This window comes from Gopherus evgoodei, chromosome 9 (genome assembly GCF_007399415.2).
Source record: "Gopherus evgoodei ecotype Sinaloan lineage chromosome 9, rGopEvg1_v1.p, whole genome shotgun sequence".
NCBI classification, from domain to species: domain Eukaryota; kingdom Metazoa; phylum Chordata; order Testudines; family Testudinidae; genus Gopherus; species Gopherus evgoodei.
The window spans coordinates 56944150-56964360 of NC_044330.1; the positions used below are offsets into that span (position 1 = coordinate 56944150).

Here is a 20211-nt window from a genome sequence, read left to right on the forward strand (position 1 = left end):
AGGTTTTAAAAAAAAAACAAATATCACAAGACCTGCAATACATGCATGAGAATTAGCAATTTTGCATTCCCTCTGAAGCACCTGGCATTGGCCATTGTCAGAAGACAGGATACTGGGCTAGATGGACATTTGGTCTAACCCAGTATGGTTTGTTCTTATGCATAATATAGAGGAGATTGCTTGACAAACACAAACAAAATAACCCCCTTCAAAATATTGTTAATGTAAAAGGAAGTTTAAGAGCTTAAACACCAAAGTCAGGAAATTTTAAAGTAAGGTTCTCGCACCTTATTTTGTTGCTTACATTGCAATCTTTCATTGTGCAATTACACAATATACAGTGTATGTAGAAAGACAAAATGTAGCATAAGCCCTTGTAAGGCTATCAGGAAGTAGTGCAGTTCATTTGTATTTGCTGAGATAAATCACTTTCCTTTTTCTAGACACCCAACTACTCATTAAGATCAGCCATTTCTATCGCAGAGAAGCACATCGCACATCGTCTAACCGGTCTAGATTGATTCATAGACTCTAAGACTGGAAGGGACCTCGAGAGGTCATCAAGTCCAGTCCCCTACCCTCATGGAAGGACCAAATACTGTCTAGACCATCCCTGATAGACATTTATCTAACCTACTCTTAAATATGTCTAGAGATGGAGATTCCACAACCTCCCTAGGCAATTTATTCCAGTGTTTAACTACCTTGACAGTTAGGAACTTTTTCCTAATGTCCAACCTAAATCTCCCTTGCTGCAGCTTAAGCCCATTGCTTCTTGTTCTATCATTAGAGGCTCAGGTGAACAAGTTTTCTCCCTCCTCCTGATGACACCCTTTTAGATACCTGAAAACTGCTATCATGTCCCCTCTCAGTCTTCTCTTTTCCAAACTAAATAAACCCAATTCTTTCAGCCTTGCTTCATAGGTCATGTTCTCAAGACCTTTAATTATTCTTGTTGCTCTTCTCTGGACCCTCTCCAGTTTCTCCACATCTTTCTTGAAATGCGGTGCCCAGAACTGGACACAATACTCCAGTTGAGGCCTAACCAGCGCAGAGTAGAGCGGAAGAATGACTTCTTGTGTCTTGTTTACAACACACCTGTTAATGCATCCCAGAATCACGTTTGCTTTTTTTGCAACAGTATCACACTGTTGACTCATATTTAGCTTGTGGTCCACTACGACCCCTAGACCTCTTTCTGCCATACTCCTTCCTAGACAGTCTCTTCCCATTCTGTATGTGTGAAACTGATTGTTCCTTCCTAAGTGGAGCACTTTGCATTTGTCTTTATTGAACTTCATCCGGTTTACTTCAGACCTTTTCTCCAATTTGTCCAGATCATTTTGAATTTTGACCCTGTCCTCCAAAGCAGTTGCAATCCCTCCCAGTTTGGCATCGTCTGCAAACTTAATAAGCATACTTTCTATGCCAACATCTAAGTCATTGATGAAGATATTTAACAGAGCTGGTCCCAAAACAGACCCCTGCGGATCCCCACTTGTTATACCTTTCCAGCAGGATTGGGAACCATTAATAACTACTGTCTGAGTATGGTTATCCAGCCAGTTACTCACCCACCTTATAGTAGCCCCATCTAAATTGTATTTGCCTAGTTTATCGATAAGAATATCATGCAAGACCATATCAAATGCCTTACTAAAGTCTAGGTATACCACATCCACTGCTTCTCCCTTATCCACAAGACTCGTTATCCTATCAAAGAACGCTATCAGATTGGTTTGACACGATTTGTTCTTTACAAATCCATGCTGGCTATTCCCTATCACCTTACCACCTTCCAAGTGTTTGCAGATGATTTCTTTAATTACTTGCTCCATTATCTTCCCTGGCACAGAAGTTAAACTAACTGGTCTGTAGTTTCCTGGGTTGTTTTTATTTCCCTTTTTATAGATGGGCACTATATTTGCCTTTTTCCAGTCTCCTGGAATCTCTCCCATCTCCCATGACTTTCCAAAGATAATAGCTAGAGGCTCAGATACCTCCTCTATTAACTCCTTGAGTATTCTAGGATGCAATTCATCAGGCCCTGGTGACTTGCAGGCATCTAAATTTTCTAAGTGATTTTTAGCTAGCTCTTTTTTTATTTTATCTTCTAAACCTACCCCCTTCCCATAAGCATTCACTATGTTAGACATTCCTTCAGACTTCTCAGTGAAGACCGAAACAAAGAAGTCATTAAGCATCTCTGCTATTCCCATGTTTCCTGTTACTGTTTCTCCCTCCTCACTGAGCAGTGGGCCTACCCTGTCCTTGGTCTTCCTCTTGCTTCTAATGTATTGATAAAAAGTCGTCTCGTTTCCTTTATTCCCATAGCAAGTTTGAGCTCATTTTGTCCCTTTGCCTTTCTAATCTTGCCCCTGCATTCCTGTGTTGTTTGCCTACATTCATCCTTTGTAATCTGACCTAGTTTCCATTTTTTATATGACTCCTTTCTTTTTTTGTAGGTCATGCAAGATCTCGTGGTTAAGCCAAGGTGCTCTTTTGCCACATTTTCTATCTTTCCTACCCATCAGAATAGCTTGCTTTTGGGCCCTTAATAGTGTCCCTTTGAAAAACTGCCAACTCTCGTCAGCTGTTTTTCCCCTCAGTCTTGATTCCCATGGGACCTTACCTATCAGCTCTATGAGCTTGCCAAAATCCGCTTTCCTGAAATCCATTGTCTCTATTTTGCTGTATTCCCTTCTACCCTTCCTTAGAATTACAAACTATGATTTCATGATCACTTTCATCCAAGCTTCCTTCTACTTTCAAATTCTCAATGAGTTCCTCCCTATTTGTTAAAATCAAGTCTAGAACAGCTTCCCCCCTAGTAGCTTTCTCAACCTTCTGAAATAAAAAGTTGTCTGCAATGCAGTCCAGGAACTTATTGGATAGTCTGTGCCCCGCAGTGTTATTTTCCCAACATATATCTGGATAGCTGAAGTTCCCCATCACCACCAAATCTTGGGCCTTGGATGATTTTGTTAGTTGTTTAAAAAAAGCCTCATCCACCTCTTCCACCTGGTTAGGTGGCCTATAGTAGACTCCTAGCACAACATCACCCTTGGTTTTTACCCCTTTTATCCTAACCCAGAGACTCTCAACATTTCCATCTCCTGTGTCCATCTCCACCTCAGTCCAAGTGTGTACATTTTTAATATATAAGGCAACACCTACTCCCTTTTTCCCCTCTCTATCCTTCCTGAGCAAACTATACCAATCCACACCAAACATTCCAATCATGTGTATTATCCCACCAAATTTCAGTGAGTTAGTTTTGAGATTAGAACAGAATAGGAATCTTCAGTTGCAGCTTCATGTTTCCCATAATGGAGTCATCTCAGGACACATCTGTATTCCAGCAGTATCAAAAAGAGGTGGTCTAGTCCTTGCTGCGCCACTGATCTGATTTATGAATTTGGCAAGTCATAATGCCTTTGTGTACTTCAGCTTCCATAAACTGGAGATAACAATTCCTGCCCTTATTAAAGTGCATTGAGGTTTTTCAATGAAAAGTACAGATCATTATGAATAATAAAGTAGTGTAGTGCCCAGCCTGTACAACCTGTGTTATATCATCTCCCCCACCAAATTGTCTTTAGTTTACAGTTAGGAAATGCAGTTGTGTTGAAAAGGTTGCTCAGGCAATACAAATAAAGAAAATCACCACTTAAACCAGAATTCACATCCAGCCTCAATCTGTATGCCATCCCACCCAGATACCAAAATGCCCATATAGCCCCATAACAGATACATTTTCAGTCTAACATAGAACCACTTCATCACAATCACACTGAAATGCAGAAGCTAAACCCCAGCCTCAGACAGATTATAATAAATTGCCTATAGACATACATGTACTGGTGAAAAGTCTAGTGTATAAGCTCTAGAGGAAAAGGGTGGAGGTTGGAGTTCAGCTTCTGAGTGATTTGTCAGGAACTGGAGGTGTGCATTGTGATTGGTTCTCTGTTGGAATTGAAAGTGGGTTTGTTGTGTTGCTGCGCTGTGTTGATGTGTTACTTTGTGTGTGTGTGCGTGCGTATGTGCATAGGTGAGTGTGTGCTAAGGGATGCAAGTTGTGTGAATGTCTTGTTTTTTACTGATAGTGTTGATGGGAAATGCATTTGAGCAGTTTTCACAGCATGACAGTGTTTTTGTGAAAGCCTCATTCTTCCTTATTCTCAAGCCCCCCCAGGAAAGAGGGTGAATGGCTTGGGGGGGTACTTTGAGGAAACAGGGACTCCAGGTGGTCCTTTTCCTGAATCTTTGTCTAACTCACTTGGTGGTGGCAGCAGTACTGTCCAAGGACAAGGAAAGTATTTGTGCCTTGGGGAAGTTTTTAACCTAAGCTGGTAGAAATAAGTTTAGGGGGTCTTTCATGTGGGTCCCCACATCTGTACCTCAGAGTGAGGAGGGAACCCTGACATCCTTCCTCCAAATCCACCTCCTCTATGGCCTCTTGTTAATCCTCGGGAGTAAGACAGGACAGGAGAGAATTATCGCCCACATTGTCAGAAACATGGAGTACCCAGCTCTGGTGCGGAGGCAGCTGCCCCCTCTAATATTGGCTACTTGCATTCTCTGATGAGTCTGAACTTTTCTTGGTAGTGATAAGTAAGATTTTTGTTAAATTAGGGCAATAACTGTTTGTGTTAAAGAGTCACTTTTCAAAAGTGTCATATGCCCAGGTTATTTTGAAAGTGTGCATATGAGTGGAGTTTGGAACTTCAGGGGACCGTGCTTCTTTAGCTAGACAGAGATAAAAAATGGTGAGACTGGCAGAGCCAAATGTCAAATTTACAAAAGGCATCATTTAAAAAACCTTTCATCTTCATAAGAGCATGAATATTTAACTGTAAAAGTTATGGAAAATTCCACTGTCCTCAGAGTGATTGTATTAAATTGGAACCCATTGTTAAATCCTTAAGAAGAGAAATAGCAGGATTTAATCCTGCTTTAACTACAGATCTCAAACAGTCCTAACTCTTGAGTCACAACCAATGCCTCCCTCATAACAAATGTTCCTGTTCTGTTTGGTGTCTCCGATGCTGAAGCACTCTAAGATGATAATGTAAATAAAGCCATTAGAATAAGGACAAATGTTTTTTCAGCTGTTTGTTTTTAAAAGCAAGAAAGAGTTTGATCTAAATCTTGGAGTCTGTAGATATAAATATATACAGCTGACAACAGCATCTTATTAAGAGACATATCATTTGGAAGGTATTTTGTACAGTATGGTCCAAAATTGTGGCTCCATTGGGAAACTTTTTGACTGTAATACTGTCCTTTCCATTTTCAGTTCTTCCTTTCAGCTGAATGCACCATATATAATGAATTTTTAAATTTGACTAGTTGATCCCATTAAATGTAACCACTTGGCAGAGCTATCAGACTTGAGTTCTCTCAGTCCCTGAGACTTCATTTCCGCTAATCCCTGGGACTGTGTTCACCATGAGAAGGAGCAAAGGGGGCCAAGCAACATAAACAAATCTTGTTGATGACGTGCAGAAAATCTGCACTGAAAAAAGTCAAAGGGCCAAAATGCTGAGCGTGTGGAGTCTATGCCAAGATACTTTCAGGCACCGCTGATCACTCAGGGTAATCCTGTGCATTTATATGTGTGGTCATATGATCACTTCTGTGCAAGGCTCCATAGAATCCACAGCTGCAGCTCCATATATTCCACCTCTTGCTGCAGAATTGTTCTCCAGGATCAAAGCTTTCAAAATCATGGGCCTAATTCCCCACTCTCTTGCACCAGTTTTATGCTAGTGTAGCTCACTGACTTGAAGGAAGCCTTTACAGTACCTTGAAGATGTAAACCAATACAGTGCATCTTCCTGAGTCTGCTTACAGTCTGAAACAATAGCTCTGAGAAATGTAAACTGCCCTGTTCAACTCAATGGGTTAAATCTCTGATCTAAGCCTGTGTATACTAGGGATACTTGTGGCAGTGTAGCTACAGCAGTGCCAGGTCCCCATGTATATGCTCTGCACTGATGTGGCTTACCCCATATTACACCAGTGACACTACTACAAATGAGATGAATGAAGTGTCAATTTTAACTATTTCACTGCTGATCATTTTAGCAGAAGATAATGTGTTTAATCCCAAAGGCCCAACTCCTCAAAGGGATTTAGGTTTTGTGACAAAGTTCCTCCTCTGCCTTGGTGGGTCCTGCATTTACTGGCAGATTTGCTCACCTCAGTGATCTTCCGCACAGTCTGGATCAACTCCTCCTGTGTCAGATCAGGAGTTAGGAGGAACCCGGGCCCGCCTTCTACTCCAGATTCCAGCCCAGGGCCCTGCAGATTGCAGCTGTGTATAGTACCTCCTGTAACAGCTGCATGACAGCTACAGCTCCCTGGGCTACTTCCCCATGGCCTCTTCCAAACACCTTCTTTATCCTCACCACAGGATCTTCCTCCTGGTGTCTGATAACACTTGTACTCCTTAGTCCTCCACCAGCCCACCCTCTCACTCTCAGCTCCTTGTGCCTCTTGCTCCCAGCTCCTCTCACACACTTCCTCTCCTCTGGCTCCTCCTTACCTGACTGGGGTGAGCTCCTTTTTAAACCCAGGTGCCCTGATTAGCCTGCCTTGGTTGGCTGCAGGTGATCTAATCAGCCTGTCCGCCTTAACTGGTTCTAGCAGGTTCCTGATTACTCTAGTGCAGCCGTTGCTCTGGTCACTCAGGGAATAGAAAACTACTCATCCCTTGACCAGCATATTTGCCCTCTACCAGACTCCTGTACCCCACTGGTCTGGGTCTGTCACCGTTTCTAATTTAAAATTCTAAATACCTTTGACGAGTTGGGCCAGACTGCTTCCCCCTCAGCTGCCCAAATGTCCAGCTTCCCCCGATGATTTCTTTAGTGCAATTAATCATGGTCTACACAAAACTTTTGGACGTACTGAAAGCTGCCAGTGTGTGAATGTGATGTCAAAATAACTAACCTAGGGAGCTGCTGTACTGAGTTTTATTAATTGTCTTAATTACAGGCCTAATGTTTTCATGTAAATGAAGCTATTTCATAATTTCCAGTCTGCCCCAGCTGTCTGCTGCACAGTTTAGGTCCAGCTTGTTACAGAGTACGTTGGGGTTTGCTGCTAATAATCATCAGAGATGGAATTTGGCTTTGCTTTGTGTGAGCATTCATTTTCTGTCAGAGGCAGTGATTTGTATTTGAAATTTAGCAAACTGGAAATGAGGTAAGAATGGCCAAAGCCCTAATGGCTGCTGCTAACACAGTCTGTTTATTAGTGTGTTTGTTTCTGTTTGATGACTGGCATATTTTCTTATTTTCCATCTGCATTAATACATTTTGTCAGCTGTACTTCAGTCCATCCCTCTCAGTGTACACTGTTCTCAGCGTAGGACTCAGCTGTGCAGTACAGTAGCAGCCATCGTTCTGACAGAAGTGCTTTCTCTTAGAAAGTTGCTCTCTGCTTTATTGGAGGGTACATTGTGATTATTCCCAGTTTCGCCAGGTGCTCTTGTAATAAACCAACCTATTTGGGGGCACAGGGAAGGGAGTATTGCAGCAGTCCTTAAGATTTTGCCTGTGGAAGTCTGTCAGACATGAGAAGGGCTGGGCCAGTAACTTTCAACTAAGGAAATAAGAACTAAGCTTATTCTAGCCCCAGATGTTGGTTTACTTCATTTAAAAAAAAAATGCTAACCAGAACAAAATAAAGGGCTGTGTGTGTTTATTTCCCTCTCAGATTACCAGAAAATTTAGGCTCAATTCCGATGGGAAACTAGAACAGACCGTCTCCATGGCAACCACTGCGCAGCCAATGACTCAGCACCTTCACATTACCTACAAAAAGGTGACACCTTAAAAATAGGAGAGTAGGGTTTCCCCGCAGAAAAGGCGGAGCCTGGAGCCTAAGGACAGAAGCCTATCTTGGTGACCCACATTCACACCTGATTACAGGAGGGGGAGGCAGGTGAGCTACACATGCTGTTGGGAATGTTATGCAGATGTTTCTGTAATGGTATATATAAAAAACAAATAAAAAGCCTTTATTTTTATGGCTGTGGCTTTGGACCTTATTGCTGTGCGGGCCGTAAATTCCTCTGCTCTGGCAGTGATTAAACAAGGGATTTCTCAGGCCTGTTCCCTAGAGAGTTAGGAGGGCTGGCAGATTCAGCCTTCTAATCTTTTATATGATCTAAACGCATCGCCACAAAAACAAAACAGGAAGATAAAAGCAGCAGCAGCAATACAGGGTGTGACAGACAGAACTCTCCATTCCATGTAACGCAATACAGGCTAAAGTAGAACACCTCCTACTGTGGGACAGAGAGAACTGCCCTGGGGCCAAAACCTGCAAGGTACTCAGCAACCACCCAGAGGTGGCAAATACCCTCACCCTCTTTACTTCAGTCAGACTAGAGGGGGCTGAGTAGCTAGCAGGATGAAGCCCATAGAGGATCTGATCTGAATCACTAGGAGTCATTCCATTGCCCTCAGTGAGTTTTGGTCAGTCCCAGAAAAAGTCCCTTCCCAGTACAGGATGGAGGGAGCTCTGGAGATATGAGCCACGACTTCTCTAACTTAAATGCGGAACACAATAAAACTCACATTGACAGGCACATGATAAAGAAAAGCACCAGAACCTTTAAATAATGAGGAACTAATTCCTGCAGCATTTTCAGTGACCTTGATGTCATGGTTGAGCCTTTGATTTAGCTGATATATAATATTAGAAATATCAGCAGGTCTTTGTGCAATAGAAATAAATGTGGATCTAAAATTAAAGCCTTAATACACATGAGGCAGTTTTTGGTGTGGGGAAGACGAATCAGACAAAGTTTTCTGAGACATGATACTGAAAAAATTGTAACTCACTTTATATGAGAGGGGAAGCTATAACTTTGCCTAAACATTTCAAATGAATTTTATTCAAGATTTCTTGATGAGCTGTATGGCATGGGCCTAATTTTGGTAAGTCTGGCTGTTTGTTGTAATAGGTATTTATTCCCTACAGATTTTATCTGAACATTTATCACACTGTCAGGTTATGGAGGATTGTATAAAATTCACCAAAGACTTGTGTACAGTTGTGCCAGCCATTTTTAAGCCCCCGGGGGGGGGGCACGATGTTTGGATTCAAAGAGGTTATACTCTTTTGGGAGGTTTTAAGCTCTATCTGCCAAACCACTTGGGTTCAAGATGGTTACAGATGCTGCCAGAACCATATTGGATTTGAATACTACATTTTACTGTGTTTAATTGAATAGCATGTATAGTCTTCATAGCACATCTCTAAGAAACTAACCCATCAACAGCAAATTTTTACATACCAATGATCATAAATACTTAGTTTAAAAATAAAAACTTAAAGAAATTATAAATCAAGAGAACTCTGGGATAGGTTAATAAACGTGCTGTTAGACTGAGATTCTCAAAGTCATCTAGGCAGGATTTGGACACAATTTTTTATTCATTTTAATTGGCCTTACTGGCTTTGTACATTCTCATAAGGATATTTTTAAAAGTAGACTTAGGTTTAGATTTTCAGTATTTCTTTAAAAAGAAAGAGAGAAGGAAAGAAAATGGAAAGTGAGGAAGTTTGGAGTTAAGATTTTACATGAGCTCTGAACTCTTTCTCCCTTGTCCCCTTGTGCTGTGCTCCATCCAGATAATGAAATTGCAGGTCTGATAACTGTATTCCTTTCCAGTTTTTCTGATTAATTAACAATAGGGAAAATAAAGCAAATCTCATCTCTCTCCTGTGTAGAAAAGATACGGTCAGTTTAGCTCTCGTAGCTGCTTTGATGGAGCTTGGAGTAGAGAGTCTACAACCAGTACGAGTTTGGGGGTGGTGTGCAGCCATTGAGGTGTTTGATCCACCTCAAGATGAGAGCTGGTCAGAATATTGCTGTTGAAAGATGCTGGACTGAAAATGGCTCTTCAGCTTTTACAAAACAATTTCCATTGGCCAAATATTGGGAGTTTCACCGAGAGACTTCAAAAATGAAAATTACTGGGGTTTGGATTTTCATCAAGAGTGCAGAAAATTGACAAAACAAAACTTTACTTTTTGTCAGTTTTTCATGTGGCATGGGGAAGAATAAGCATTTCCCAACCGGCTCGTGAATCACAGGAAGCTCTTCTGGCTAAGGACCACAGATAAGAAATGTACAGTGGAATTTTTTAATTATTATTTACAAATAAGTTGGATGATGACTCATCAGTATCAGGTTTTCAATGGAAAGCAAATTATTAATACTAATAATACATACAACTTACTCCTTTTTTTATTAAGCTAAATAAATTAAAGAAATTCCCCAACACTCTAGGTACCCTTACCAATCACTTAACAACACACCCTGAAATTTTAAACCAGGAAACCAGGAGTAACCTTCTTCTCACCCCAAATAAGGAAGAATACCTCACTGTACCTGAATATTATTATTTGAACAGTGTAGGACTTAAGCATCTTGCTGTATCAGGGCATTGCAGTATAACTGTCATATTGTGCACTACTGCAGGTGTAACATCTGTTTCACTAACAAGTATTATTGTCCATACGTTACTGCATGGGGTATGAAGCGCTGCACAGTATTGGCCTCAGGAGCAACTGCATAAGCATTATTACTGCTCCAAAACCTCCAGTCCCAGAGAAGGAAGAGAGAAGAGAGTCTGCTGTGGAACATGTTCTGCGATTCCCTGAGAGCTGTTGGTTAAAATAACTCTACTGAGTCCTATTGTGCATAGTTTTTCCGGATAAGAGATTCCCAGCTTAGCAGCAGCTGCACAAAGTAGACTGGAAGTAATATGATGCTAGCTTAAAATGTTAGGTGAAAGATGAACAATGGCACTTGCAGGAGGGTCTGTTGCACTTGGTTCAGGGACCATGTAATGTGAGAAGAGTGTGATTGTAAAGTCACAGTCCACTACTTCAAGGATTGGAGTTCAGGGAAAACACCTTTACAAATTCCCTGTTAACTGCAAAACCAGATTTTCCTCCCCAGAGTGAGTTTTCACACCTCTTTCAGTGAGGATGCTCCTCCTATGTCTGCTCCTGTCAAAAACTCCCCTTGCACGGGCAAGTGCTGCCTGTAGTCCCATGGGTGGGGGGGGGCGCTCCATGGACTTTAATAGAAGATGTATTTTATGCACCAAGGCAGATTTTAGATACAGGTGAGTTAAAAAAAAATCCTTTCTGGAGCTCTTCTCAAAACAAGATTGGTAGAATGCCCCTCTGTATCACATCACTATCAGCAGTGTTTCCTGTTTTAATCACTGGCTGCCTGTATATATAACCTCCACCTCCCACCCACACACATTCCTCTTGAGCAATGCTAGTTTGTTTGATTATTCTTATCTTTTTGTTATACTGCCTTAATTGGTGCATTTAACTCATCAAGTGCCTTAATTTACTGCATTTTTCCTTTGTGCTAGTGCTTTACTTACAACACATCTGTAGCCTGCAGCATTGTAATTCAAAGCAGCCTCTAACTCCTAATCTAGACAAAAATTTAATGGTGCAGTGCTGGATTGGGTTAAAATGCTAGTCAAGACAAAAAAAGGCAGGTTGTATTTTATGACATGCTGAATTAGTTGAGTTAAAGCCTGGTGGGTGGCCTAGGTATTACTGGTGATGTGGAGCTGGTCTACAGATTTTGTACCATTCTAACTCTTGGTTTAGAAACCAAAGTTTACTGTACATTTAAGGGAATGAGCTGTACTGATAAGCACTTTATACCAGTAGAACTGTCTCCCCACTGAGACATTGTACTGCCTTTACTAGATCTACTTCTGAACAGACAGTTCTAGCAATACAAAAACAACATTTAGACCAGCCTTTAAATGTTAGCTAGCTCAACCTATGACAATCCTAGGCCAGGTCTACATTTAAAATTTTTGCTGGCATAGCTGTCTGTTAGGAATGTGAAAAAATAATCACATCCCTAACTGACACCGTTGCACTGGCAATAATCCTAGTGTAGATGCCGTGCTTTCAACAAAAAAAAGTCCTTTTGTCCATGTCTTGTTGGGGGGAATTGATATAATGAGTAGTCGCACAAGAACTCTTGCTGGAGTGCGATGTCTACACTGGGAGGGGTTCTGGTATAGCTCTACCTGCAAACCCTTTCCAGTGTAAACAAGGCATACATACGGCTGCATGCAGATTCTGTAGAAGGAGTGTGATGTGAGTTACTCCTTTTATTATGTGGAGGCAGCCAGAAGAATGCTGTTTACTTTCTTCAAGCCCAGAACTCCATGAGTTTTCACACCTTCAGAAGGGAAAATGCCATTTTGCCCATATAAATATAGGATAAAAACATCCACCTCCCCAATATTCATGCATGTTCCTACTCCAGAGAAACTAGTTTGTAGTTCTAGCCTTAGGAGCAAGGCAGCTGGCAGGATCTTGACCCAGGACTAATCTGTTGGCAGGGCAGTTCAGCTGAGACTACTCAGCCATTACACCTTTGGGGACAAAGATTTTTTTTAAGATGTGTTAACTAATGTGAATTGAACCAGGCACACTGTAGTTTTAACAGGTTAGCTGGCTGTGGTAAACCACAAAAGGGAGCTCTGCATTTACTTCACCCAGCTAATGTATAAAATCCCAGTGCAGACAAGGCAAATTGTAGTTTTAACATGTTAAATACCCTTTTTCACCAGCAGTGAGCTGGCCTGAGTGTATGTCTCTCTCTGCACCACTTTAGACTGTTCTTGTATTTGTTTAAAAATCACCACATTAGTTCACAGAAGCCAAACTCCATCTATTTTTATTGTCTATCACAAGATAAAATTGCAAGTCAGACTTTATAATTTGCTAAAGAAGAAACATTTGTCACTCTTGATACAGTTTTTCCCATTCACAACATGCTGCTCAAATGACTTTTCTCCACATTCCTCCCACCCCACATTGTACTTATATGCTCTTGTTCTTTGGCTCCATCTGAATCTCCTAGAGAAAAAAATCATCCTCATTATAGTGCTCAAACAAAGCTGTCATGTGAGAAGTGATGCTTTGCTCCCTTCATTTTGTTCAGCTGTGTAAATCACACTGACTGATTTCTAAACAGTCTCTGCCCCTGCTTTCCCCTTTGCAATTCTTTGTTACAATACAGCAAGTTGGTCAGTTAAAGCATGCCGTATCCCCCAGATTGAGTTGTTCTGGTAGCCCTTATACTCCCAAAGTCACAACTTTTTGTAAATTACTTTAGCAGGGGCATCAGTTAAAGAGGGCAGCTCAGTCAATAATCCACCACTTCACAGCCTACAAAGGTATCCCCACAACCACAATGTACCATGCACAAGGGCACAATAGTCAGGCTTGGTACAGAGGTGAAGACTGCATTAGCCACTGATATTCTGAGAAGAGCCTAACAAAGAGGACTATGGGAATTAAAGGGACAATCTATCTTTCAAGTGAGGGACACATTTTTTTCCTCTGATACAATCTCCATGTCCCCCCAGTTTCCCTGATACAAAAGTGCAAGTGTGTGGCATGACCAGAAAATAAATACACATATGAATATCCACACCACACAAAAGTAAGAGTTTAGCCCATCAGTCTGCCCTGGGATGGGCTTTGACCTGGCCATGTAGAAGTCACCAAGGAGAACAAGGGCTGCAAAGGATTACTCTGAGGCCATGTCTACATCTAAAATTTTGCAGCGCTGGTTGTTACAGCTGTATTAGTACAGCTGTATAGGGCCAGCGCTGCAGAGTGGCCACACTTACAGCAACCAGCGCTGCAAGTGGTGTTAGATGTGGCCACACTGCAGCGCTGTTGGGCGGCTTCAAGGGGGGTTCCGGGACCGAGAGAGCAAACCGGGAAAGGAAACCAGCTTCGCCGCGGTTTGCTCTCTCGGTCCCGGAGCCAGCCAGCAAACCGCAGGGAAGGAGACCTGCTTGCTCGGGGTTCCGGGACCGAGAGAGCAAACCGGGAACGCCGCGGTTTGCTCTCTCGGTCCCGGAGCCAGCCAGCAAACCGCGGGGAAGGAGACCTGCTTGCTCGGGGTTCCGGGACCGAGAGAGCAAACCGGGAACGCCGCGGTTTGCTCTCTCGGTCCCGGAGCCAGCCAGCAAACCGCGGGGAAGGAGACCTGCTTGCTCGGGGTTCCGGGACCGAGAGAGCAAACCGGGAACGCCGCGGTTTGCTCTCTCGGTCCCGGAGCCAGCCAGCAAACCGCGGGGAAGGAGACCTGCTTGCTCGGGGTTCCGGGACCGAGAGAGCAAACCGGGAACGCCGCGGTTTGCTCTCTCGGTCCCGGAGCCAGCCAGCAAACCGCGGGGAAGGAGACCTGCTTGCTCGGGGTTCCGGGACCGAGAGAGCAAACCGCGGCGAAGCTGGTTTCCTTTCCCGGTTTGCTCTCTCGGTCCCGGAACCCCGAGCAAGCAGGTCTCCTTCCCCGCGGTTTGCTGGCTGGCTCCGGGACCGAGAGAGCAAACCGCGGCGTTCCCGGTTTGCTCTCTCGGTCCTGGAACCCCGAGCAAGCAGGTCTCCTTCCCTGCGGTTTGCTGGCTGGCTCCGGGACCGAGAGAGCAAACCGGGAAAGGAAACCAGCTTGATTACCAGAGGCTTCCTCCTTCCACGGAGGTCAAGAAAAGCGCTGGTGAGTGTCTACATTGCATTACCAGCGCTGGATCACCAGCGCTGGATCCTCTACACCCGAGACAAAACGGGAGTACGGCCAGCGCTGCAAACAGGGAGTTGCAGCGCTGGTGATGCCCTGCAGATGTGGACACTCTCAAAGTTGCAGCGCTGTAACTCCCTCACCAGCGCTGCAACTTTCTGATGTAGACAAGCCCTGAGTGTGAGAGAAGCCTCCTGTCACAGAGGAAAGGATGTTTACAGTTGGGTAGCTGCTCCCTGCTGAAGGGAGAGGAGAGAAATGTTTCTGTTGGTCCCAGCCTCTCTTCTTTTCCTCCTCTTCAGCATCAAAAGGTCTATGGTTACTGTTGCTTCTGGGTGGGGGAGGAGCTGGGGCTTGGGGCCGCATTTGGTGACTGGAATCATCTCTCTGGTAACAGCACAAAGAAGATGGCCTTCAGGAAGTGACCAAAGCTACAAATAGCAGCCACGAGCCAATGGGAGCGAAGGCTGGGATCAGTATTCACCACACATTTTGTGATGTCTGCCTAAGGAGAAGGAAACAGATCATCAGAATACACAGAACCACACTCTCCCCTACCACCTTCAATAGCACATCCTGGCCTCAGAGACTGTCTCACACCATGCCTCTTTCTGGGTGAAACTGGGACTGGCTCACCACTGCCCCCAGCCAGCAATACAACACCATTTCCCCTGTGGTGCCTCCATGCAGCAACTTGAGTGCTATGAGCACCATCTCTGGCATTGCCACCTCCTGTAAGCTGTTAAATGATGCCTAAAGGCACTATGAGCTCTGAAAGATTTATTCATCTCATTCTGCACCATCTTCATTCACACTGTCTTCCATCTGGGTTGCTGAAAATTCTGCTCATGTGACAGCAAAATAAACTCTCTCCCCTTTCAAAAAGGACATCCTCAATAACACCCTCTTCACCCACCTTCCTGCCTCCTTAGTAACAACCAGATTCTGTCCAAAGATTGGGCTGTTTAATTTCAGCTCAAATTGCTTTTACTTTTTCTGTTGCCTTAATGTTTTATTTGGATCTCAGTTGGCCAAATCAACCCCCCGTCTTAAGCTTTGTCTGTTGACATGCGTGCATTGGCACGGATGCCTCCTAGACATGTGGACTAACCTCAAAACCAGCTGCCCAGAGTGATCCTTAAGTAGTTAGCAGAATGTAAGCTGATCTGAGAAGAGAGAGAGAGGGAAACCAACCTAACAGCAAATTCATGTTAGAAAGGATATCTTCCAGCACTGAAAAGGTGAGAGTGGAAAACCTTTAGAGGGCTGGAACAGGACTGAGTTGCACAGAAAACTGCATCTTTGGAGAAAAACTCAAATGTAGATTGTTCCAGCAATGCAAAATAGCTGGCTTTGTGAACTGAGTCAGGAGATCTGGATTGTCTTTCTGCTTCTGCCATAGATTTCCTGGTGACCTTCAGCAAATTAACATGTCCCAAGTGATTGCAGAAGTGGCCACAGATTTTGGGATGCCCAGTTTATGACACAAGCCCAGTATTTAATCACAATGCTACAGTCTTAGTCTTTGGGGGCTTCAGACTCTCAGCACCTTTGAAAATGAGCCTCCATGTGCAGCTCAACTTGGTCACCTAAAGCTAGTGGGATGTTTGGGCCTTATTCTGTGCCTCGAGTTCCCCATCTGTAAAATTAGGCTGATGCTGACAGAGCTCATGGAAGTATTATGAGGTTTAATTCAATAGTGTTTGAAGAGCTGTCTGAGCCTCTTAGATGGAAGGCAGTGTAGAAAAATAAAGTATTATGTTATAGCCACACCCTTGCCTTTCCCAGTAGCCTGGCCTCCCAGGTTTAGGATTACCTCAGTTTTTCATACACCCATCCATCCATTCCTAGAGTATCCCAACACTCTAACAGGGAGCTCTGGTGAGCAGGGATTGATGTAGGGTTTGCACCTATTGAAGGCACTGCTTGTTGAGGCACTGACATCAATGGGAACAAAGTTGGGCCCTTCATGGGGAATTGTGATATGAACTATCCCAAACAATGTAAAGGTATATGCAAACCCCTCTACATTAATGCCATCTGTGCCTAATGTCATAAGAGTTAGGAAAATCAGAGCTAGTGTGCCAACAGCAACCGTAGTGCAGCATTGTGAGAAATCTACATTCCAAGATGAGTCTTATAGTCCATGCAAAGTGAAGTCTTACACTCAAGATCAGTGGTCCCCAACCTTTTTGTGGCCGGTAGCACATTCATGTTTTCAGAAGAGTGTGGCGGGCGCCAACCATTTTTCAAGGCTTATTTTGTATTTGTACATTAAATAATACAAAAGTATCATATTTAATATAACATAATATATGAAGCCGGAGAGAAGCCACAAGGACAGAGAACAGATGCGCCTGCAGCCCCGGAGTTCTCTGACCCCGGCAGGCACGGGGCTGCGGCTTCTCTCCAGCTTAAGCTGCGGCCTTGCGCCTGCCAGAGACTGAACACTGGCGCCCACAGCCTGCAGCCCTGGAGTTCTCTGTCCCTGGCAGGTGCGGGGCCGCGGCTTGTCTCCCCTGCTGGGCACTAGGTGGGCCCCGCGCCTGCTGGGAACAGAGAACATCACGCTCGCAGCCTGAGTTCTATGTCCCTGTCAGGTGTGGGGCTGCGGCTTCTCTCCCCTGCTGGGCACTAGGTGGGCACACATAAATGCCCCAGCATGCGCTTTGGTGCCCGCGGGCACCACGTTGTAGACCACTGCTCAAGATGATGGCATTTCTTTGTTTCTCTGGATGTAAATTAAAGAGAATTTTTGAATGCTCCATCTCATCAACTTCAAAACTACATGGAATAGTCTTGGCATCAATGGGCAGAAGTCTATTGATTTTGGTGAAATTGAAGAACCAGAAAAGGGAAATGGGGGACGCTTGGTGCTCCTGACATCTGATTAGCAGAGCACAATTTCAGCCACTTCTGTAATTGCTTAGAGATCTAAGAAGCAGTTGATGGGAGCCATTAACACCTTCCAGTATAGCAATACCTACCCCCATCTCAGCTCCGTCTATCCCCCAAATTGAATTTAAAATGGGGACACCCTGAATGACTTCTTTCTGACAGAAAGAAAATAAATAAAAATGGGGCAGGAGTGAGGAACACCAAGAGGCCCCTGTTATGGGGACTGGGAAAGAAGTAAGATGTCATTGATGTGTGCGATGAGCAACTAAGTATGCCCCTATGCCCTTATTATATAATCATGCTGAATGCAGCAATGCTACCTGTGTGTATCTACGACTCTTCAACAAAGTGACATTTAAACATCAGTCAGGAGCAGAAAGGTTGTTGCAATTAATCTGAATAATTTAGATTACTAAGGGCCTGAATCTGCCACTCTAAGGCAATTAGAGTGGTTCACTAGTGGTAAACTAGGTTCACTGGGGGAAGGAGACCAAAACCCTGAGGTAAGTGGGGAAGTGGGATGCCAGGAGGAAGCACAAGCAGGAGAGTGCAAAATGGGAGGACTCCTGCCTCATACTAAGAAAGCAGGATGATCAGTGAGTTATCTTAAGTGCCTGTACACAAATGCAAGAAATCTGGGAAACAAGCAGGGAGAACTGGAAGTCCTGGCATAGTCAATGAAATATGATGTGATTGGAATAACAGAGACCTGGTGGGATAAATCAAATGAGTGGAGTACTGTCATGAATGGATATAAACTGTTCAGGAGGGACAGGCAGGGCAGAAAAGGTGGAGGAGTTGCATTGTATGTAAGAGAGCAGTATGACTGCTCAGAGCTCCAGTATGAAACTGCAGAAAAATCTGAGAGTCTCTGGATTAAATTTATAAGTGTGAGCAACAAGAGTGATGTCGTGGTGGGAGTCTGCTGTAGACCACCAGACCAGGGGGACGAGGTTTTCTTCCAGCAACTAACAGAAGTTACTAGATCAGGGATCGTCAACCTTTGGCATGCAACTCGCCAGGGTAAGCACCCTAGTGGGCTGGGCCAGTTTCTTCACCTGCCGTGTCTGCAGGTTTGGCTGATCGCAGCTCCCACTGGCCGCGGTTCACCGTCCCAGGCCAATAGGGGTGGCAGGAAGCGGCGGCCAGCAAATTCCTCGGCCCGCACACCTTCCCATAGCCCCCATTGGCCTGGGACAGTGAACCGCGGCCAGTGGGAGCCGCGATCAGTCAAACCTGTGGATGCAGCAAGTAAACAAACCGGTCTGGCCCACCAGGATGCGTATCCTGGCAAGCCATGTGCCAAAAGTTGCCGATCCCTGTACTAGATCACAGGCCCTGGTTCTCATGGGGGACTTCAATCACCCTGAGATCTGCTGGGAGAGCAATACAGCGGTGCACAAACAATCCAGGAAGTTTTTGTTAAGTATAGGGGACAATTTCCTGGTTCCTTGGAGGAACCAACTAGGGGCAGAGCTCTTCTTGACCTGCTGCTCACAAACAGGGAAGAACTAGTAGGGGAAGCAAAAGTGGATGGGAACCTGGGAGGCAGTGACCATGAGATGGTCGAGTTCAGGATCCTGACACAAGGAAGAAAGGAGAGCAGCAAAATACAGACCCTGGACTTCAGAAAAGCAGATTTTGATTCCCTCAGGGAACTGATGGGCAGGCTTCCCTGGGAGAATAACATGAGGAAGAAAGGAGTCCAGGAGAGCTGTCTGTGTTTTAAAGAATCCTGATGGGGTTCCAGGTATAAATCATCCCAATATTTAGAAAGAATTGTAAATATGGCAGGCAACCAGCTTGGCTTAACACTGAAATCCTTGCTGATCTTAAAAACAAAAAAGAAGCTTACAAGAAGTGGAAGATTGGACAAATGGCCAGGGAGGAGTATAAAACTATTGCTCAGGCATGCAGGAGTGAAATCAGGAAGGCCAAATCACACTTGGAGTTGCAGCTAGCAAGAGATGATATGAGTAATAAGAAGGGTTTCTTCAGGTATGTTAGCAACAAGCAGAAAGTCAAGGAAAGTGTGGGCCCCTTACTGAATGAGGGAGGCAACCTAGTGACAGAGGATGTGGAAAAAGCTAATGTACTCAATGCTTTTTTTGCCTCTGTCTTCATGAACAAGGTCAGCTCCCAGACTACTGCACTGGGCAGAACAGCATGGGGAGGAAGTGACCAGCCCTCTGTGGAGAAAGAAGGTTCAAGATTATTTAGAAAAGCTGGATGAGCACAAGTCTGCAGGGCTGGATGCACTGCATCCGAGGGTGCTAAAGGAGTTAGTGGATGTGATTGCAGAGCCATTGGCCATTTTCTTTGAAAACTCATGGTGATCGGGGGAGGTCCCGGGTGACTGGAAAAAGGCTAATGTAGTGCCCATCTTTAAAAAAGGGAAGGAGGAGGATCTGGGGAACTACAGGCCAGTCAGTCTCACCTCAGTCCCTGGAAAAATCCTCAAGGAATCAATTCTGATACACTTAGAGGAGAGGAAAGTGATCAGGAACAGTCAGCATGGATTCACCAAGGGCAAGTCATGCCTGACTAACCTAATTGCCTTCTATGAGGAGATAACTGGCTCTATGGATGAGGGGAAAGCAGTGGGCGTGTTATTCCTTGACTTTAGCAAAGTTTTGATATCATGTCCCCACAGTATTCTTGCTGGAAAGTTAAAGAAGTATGAGCTGGATGAATGGACTATA

The 20211-nt window shown here is 44.2% G+C and overlaps 2 protein-coding genes across 10 annotated transcripts in view; one reads left to right on the forward strand and one right to left on the reverse strand.

The window, feature by feature from the left end:
* THAP4 (THAP domain containing 4) overlaps positions 1-20211 on the forward strand; it is a 139448-nt gene that overhangs the window by 55019 nt on the left and 64218 nt on the right. For 2 of the 6 annotated variants that reach the window (XM_030576621.1, XM_030576623.1), the window contains one exon: positions 7726-8038. The exons of 3 other annotated variants lie outside the window; for them this stretch is intronic. In XM_030576621.1, the coding sequence (XP_030432481.1) occupies positions 7726-7845 (120 nt within the window). In that variant the 3' untranslated portion in view covers positions 7846-8038. One more of the 6 variants, XM_030576625.1, reaches the window with a different exon arrangement.
* Positions 14791-20211, reverse strand: part of BOK (BCL2 family apoptosis regulator BOK) — a 36854-nt gene continuing 31433 nt past the window's right edge. For 3 of the 4 annotated variants that reach the window (XM_030576639.1, XM_030576637.1, XM_030576636.1), the window contains one exon: positions 14791-15116. In XM_030576639.1, the coding sequence (XP_030432499.1) occupies positions 14991-15116 (126 nt within the window). In that variant the 3' untranslated portion in view covers positions 14791-14990. The remainder of the gene's footprint in view (positions 15117-20211) is intronic. The other variant, XM_030576638.1, reaches the window with a different exon arrangement.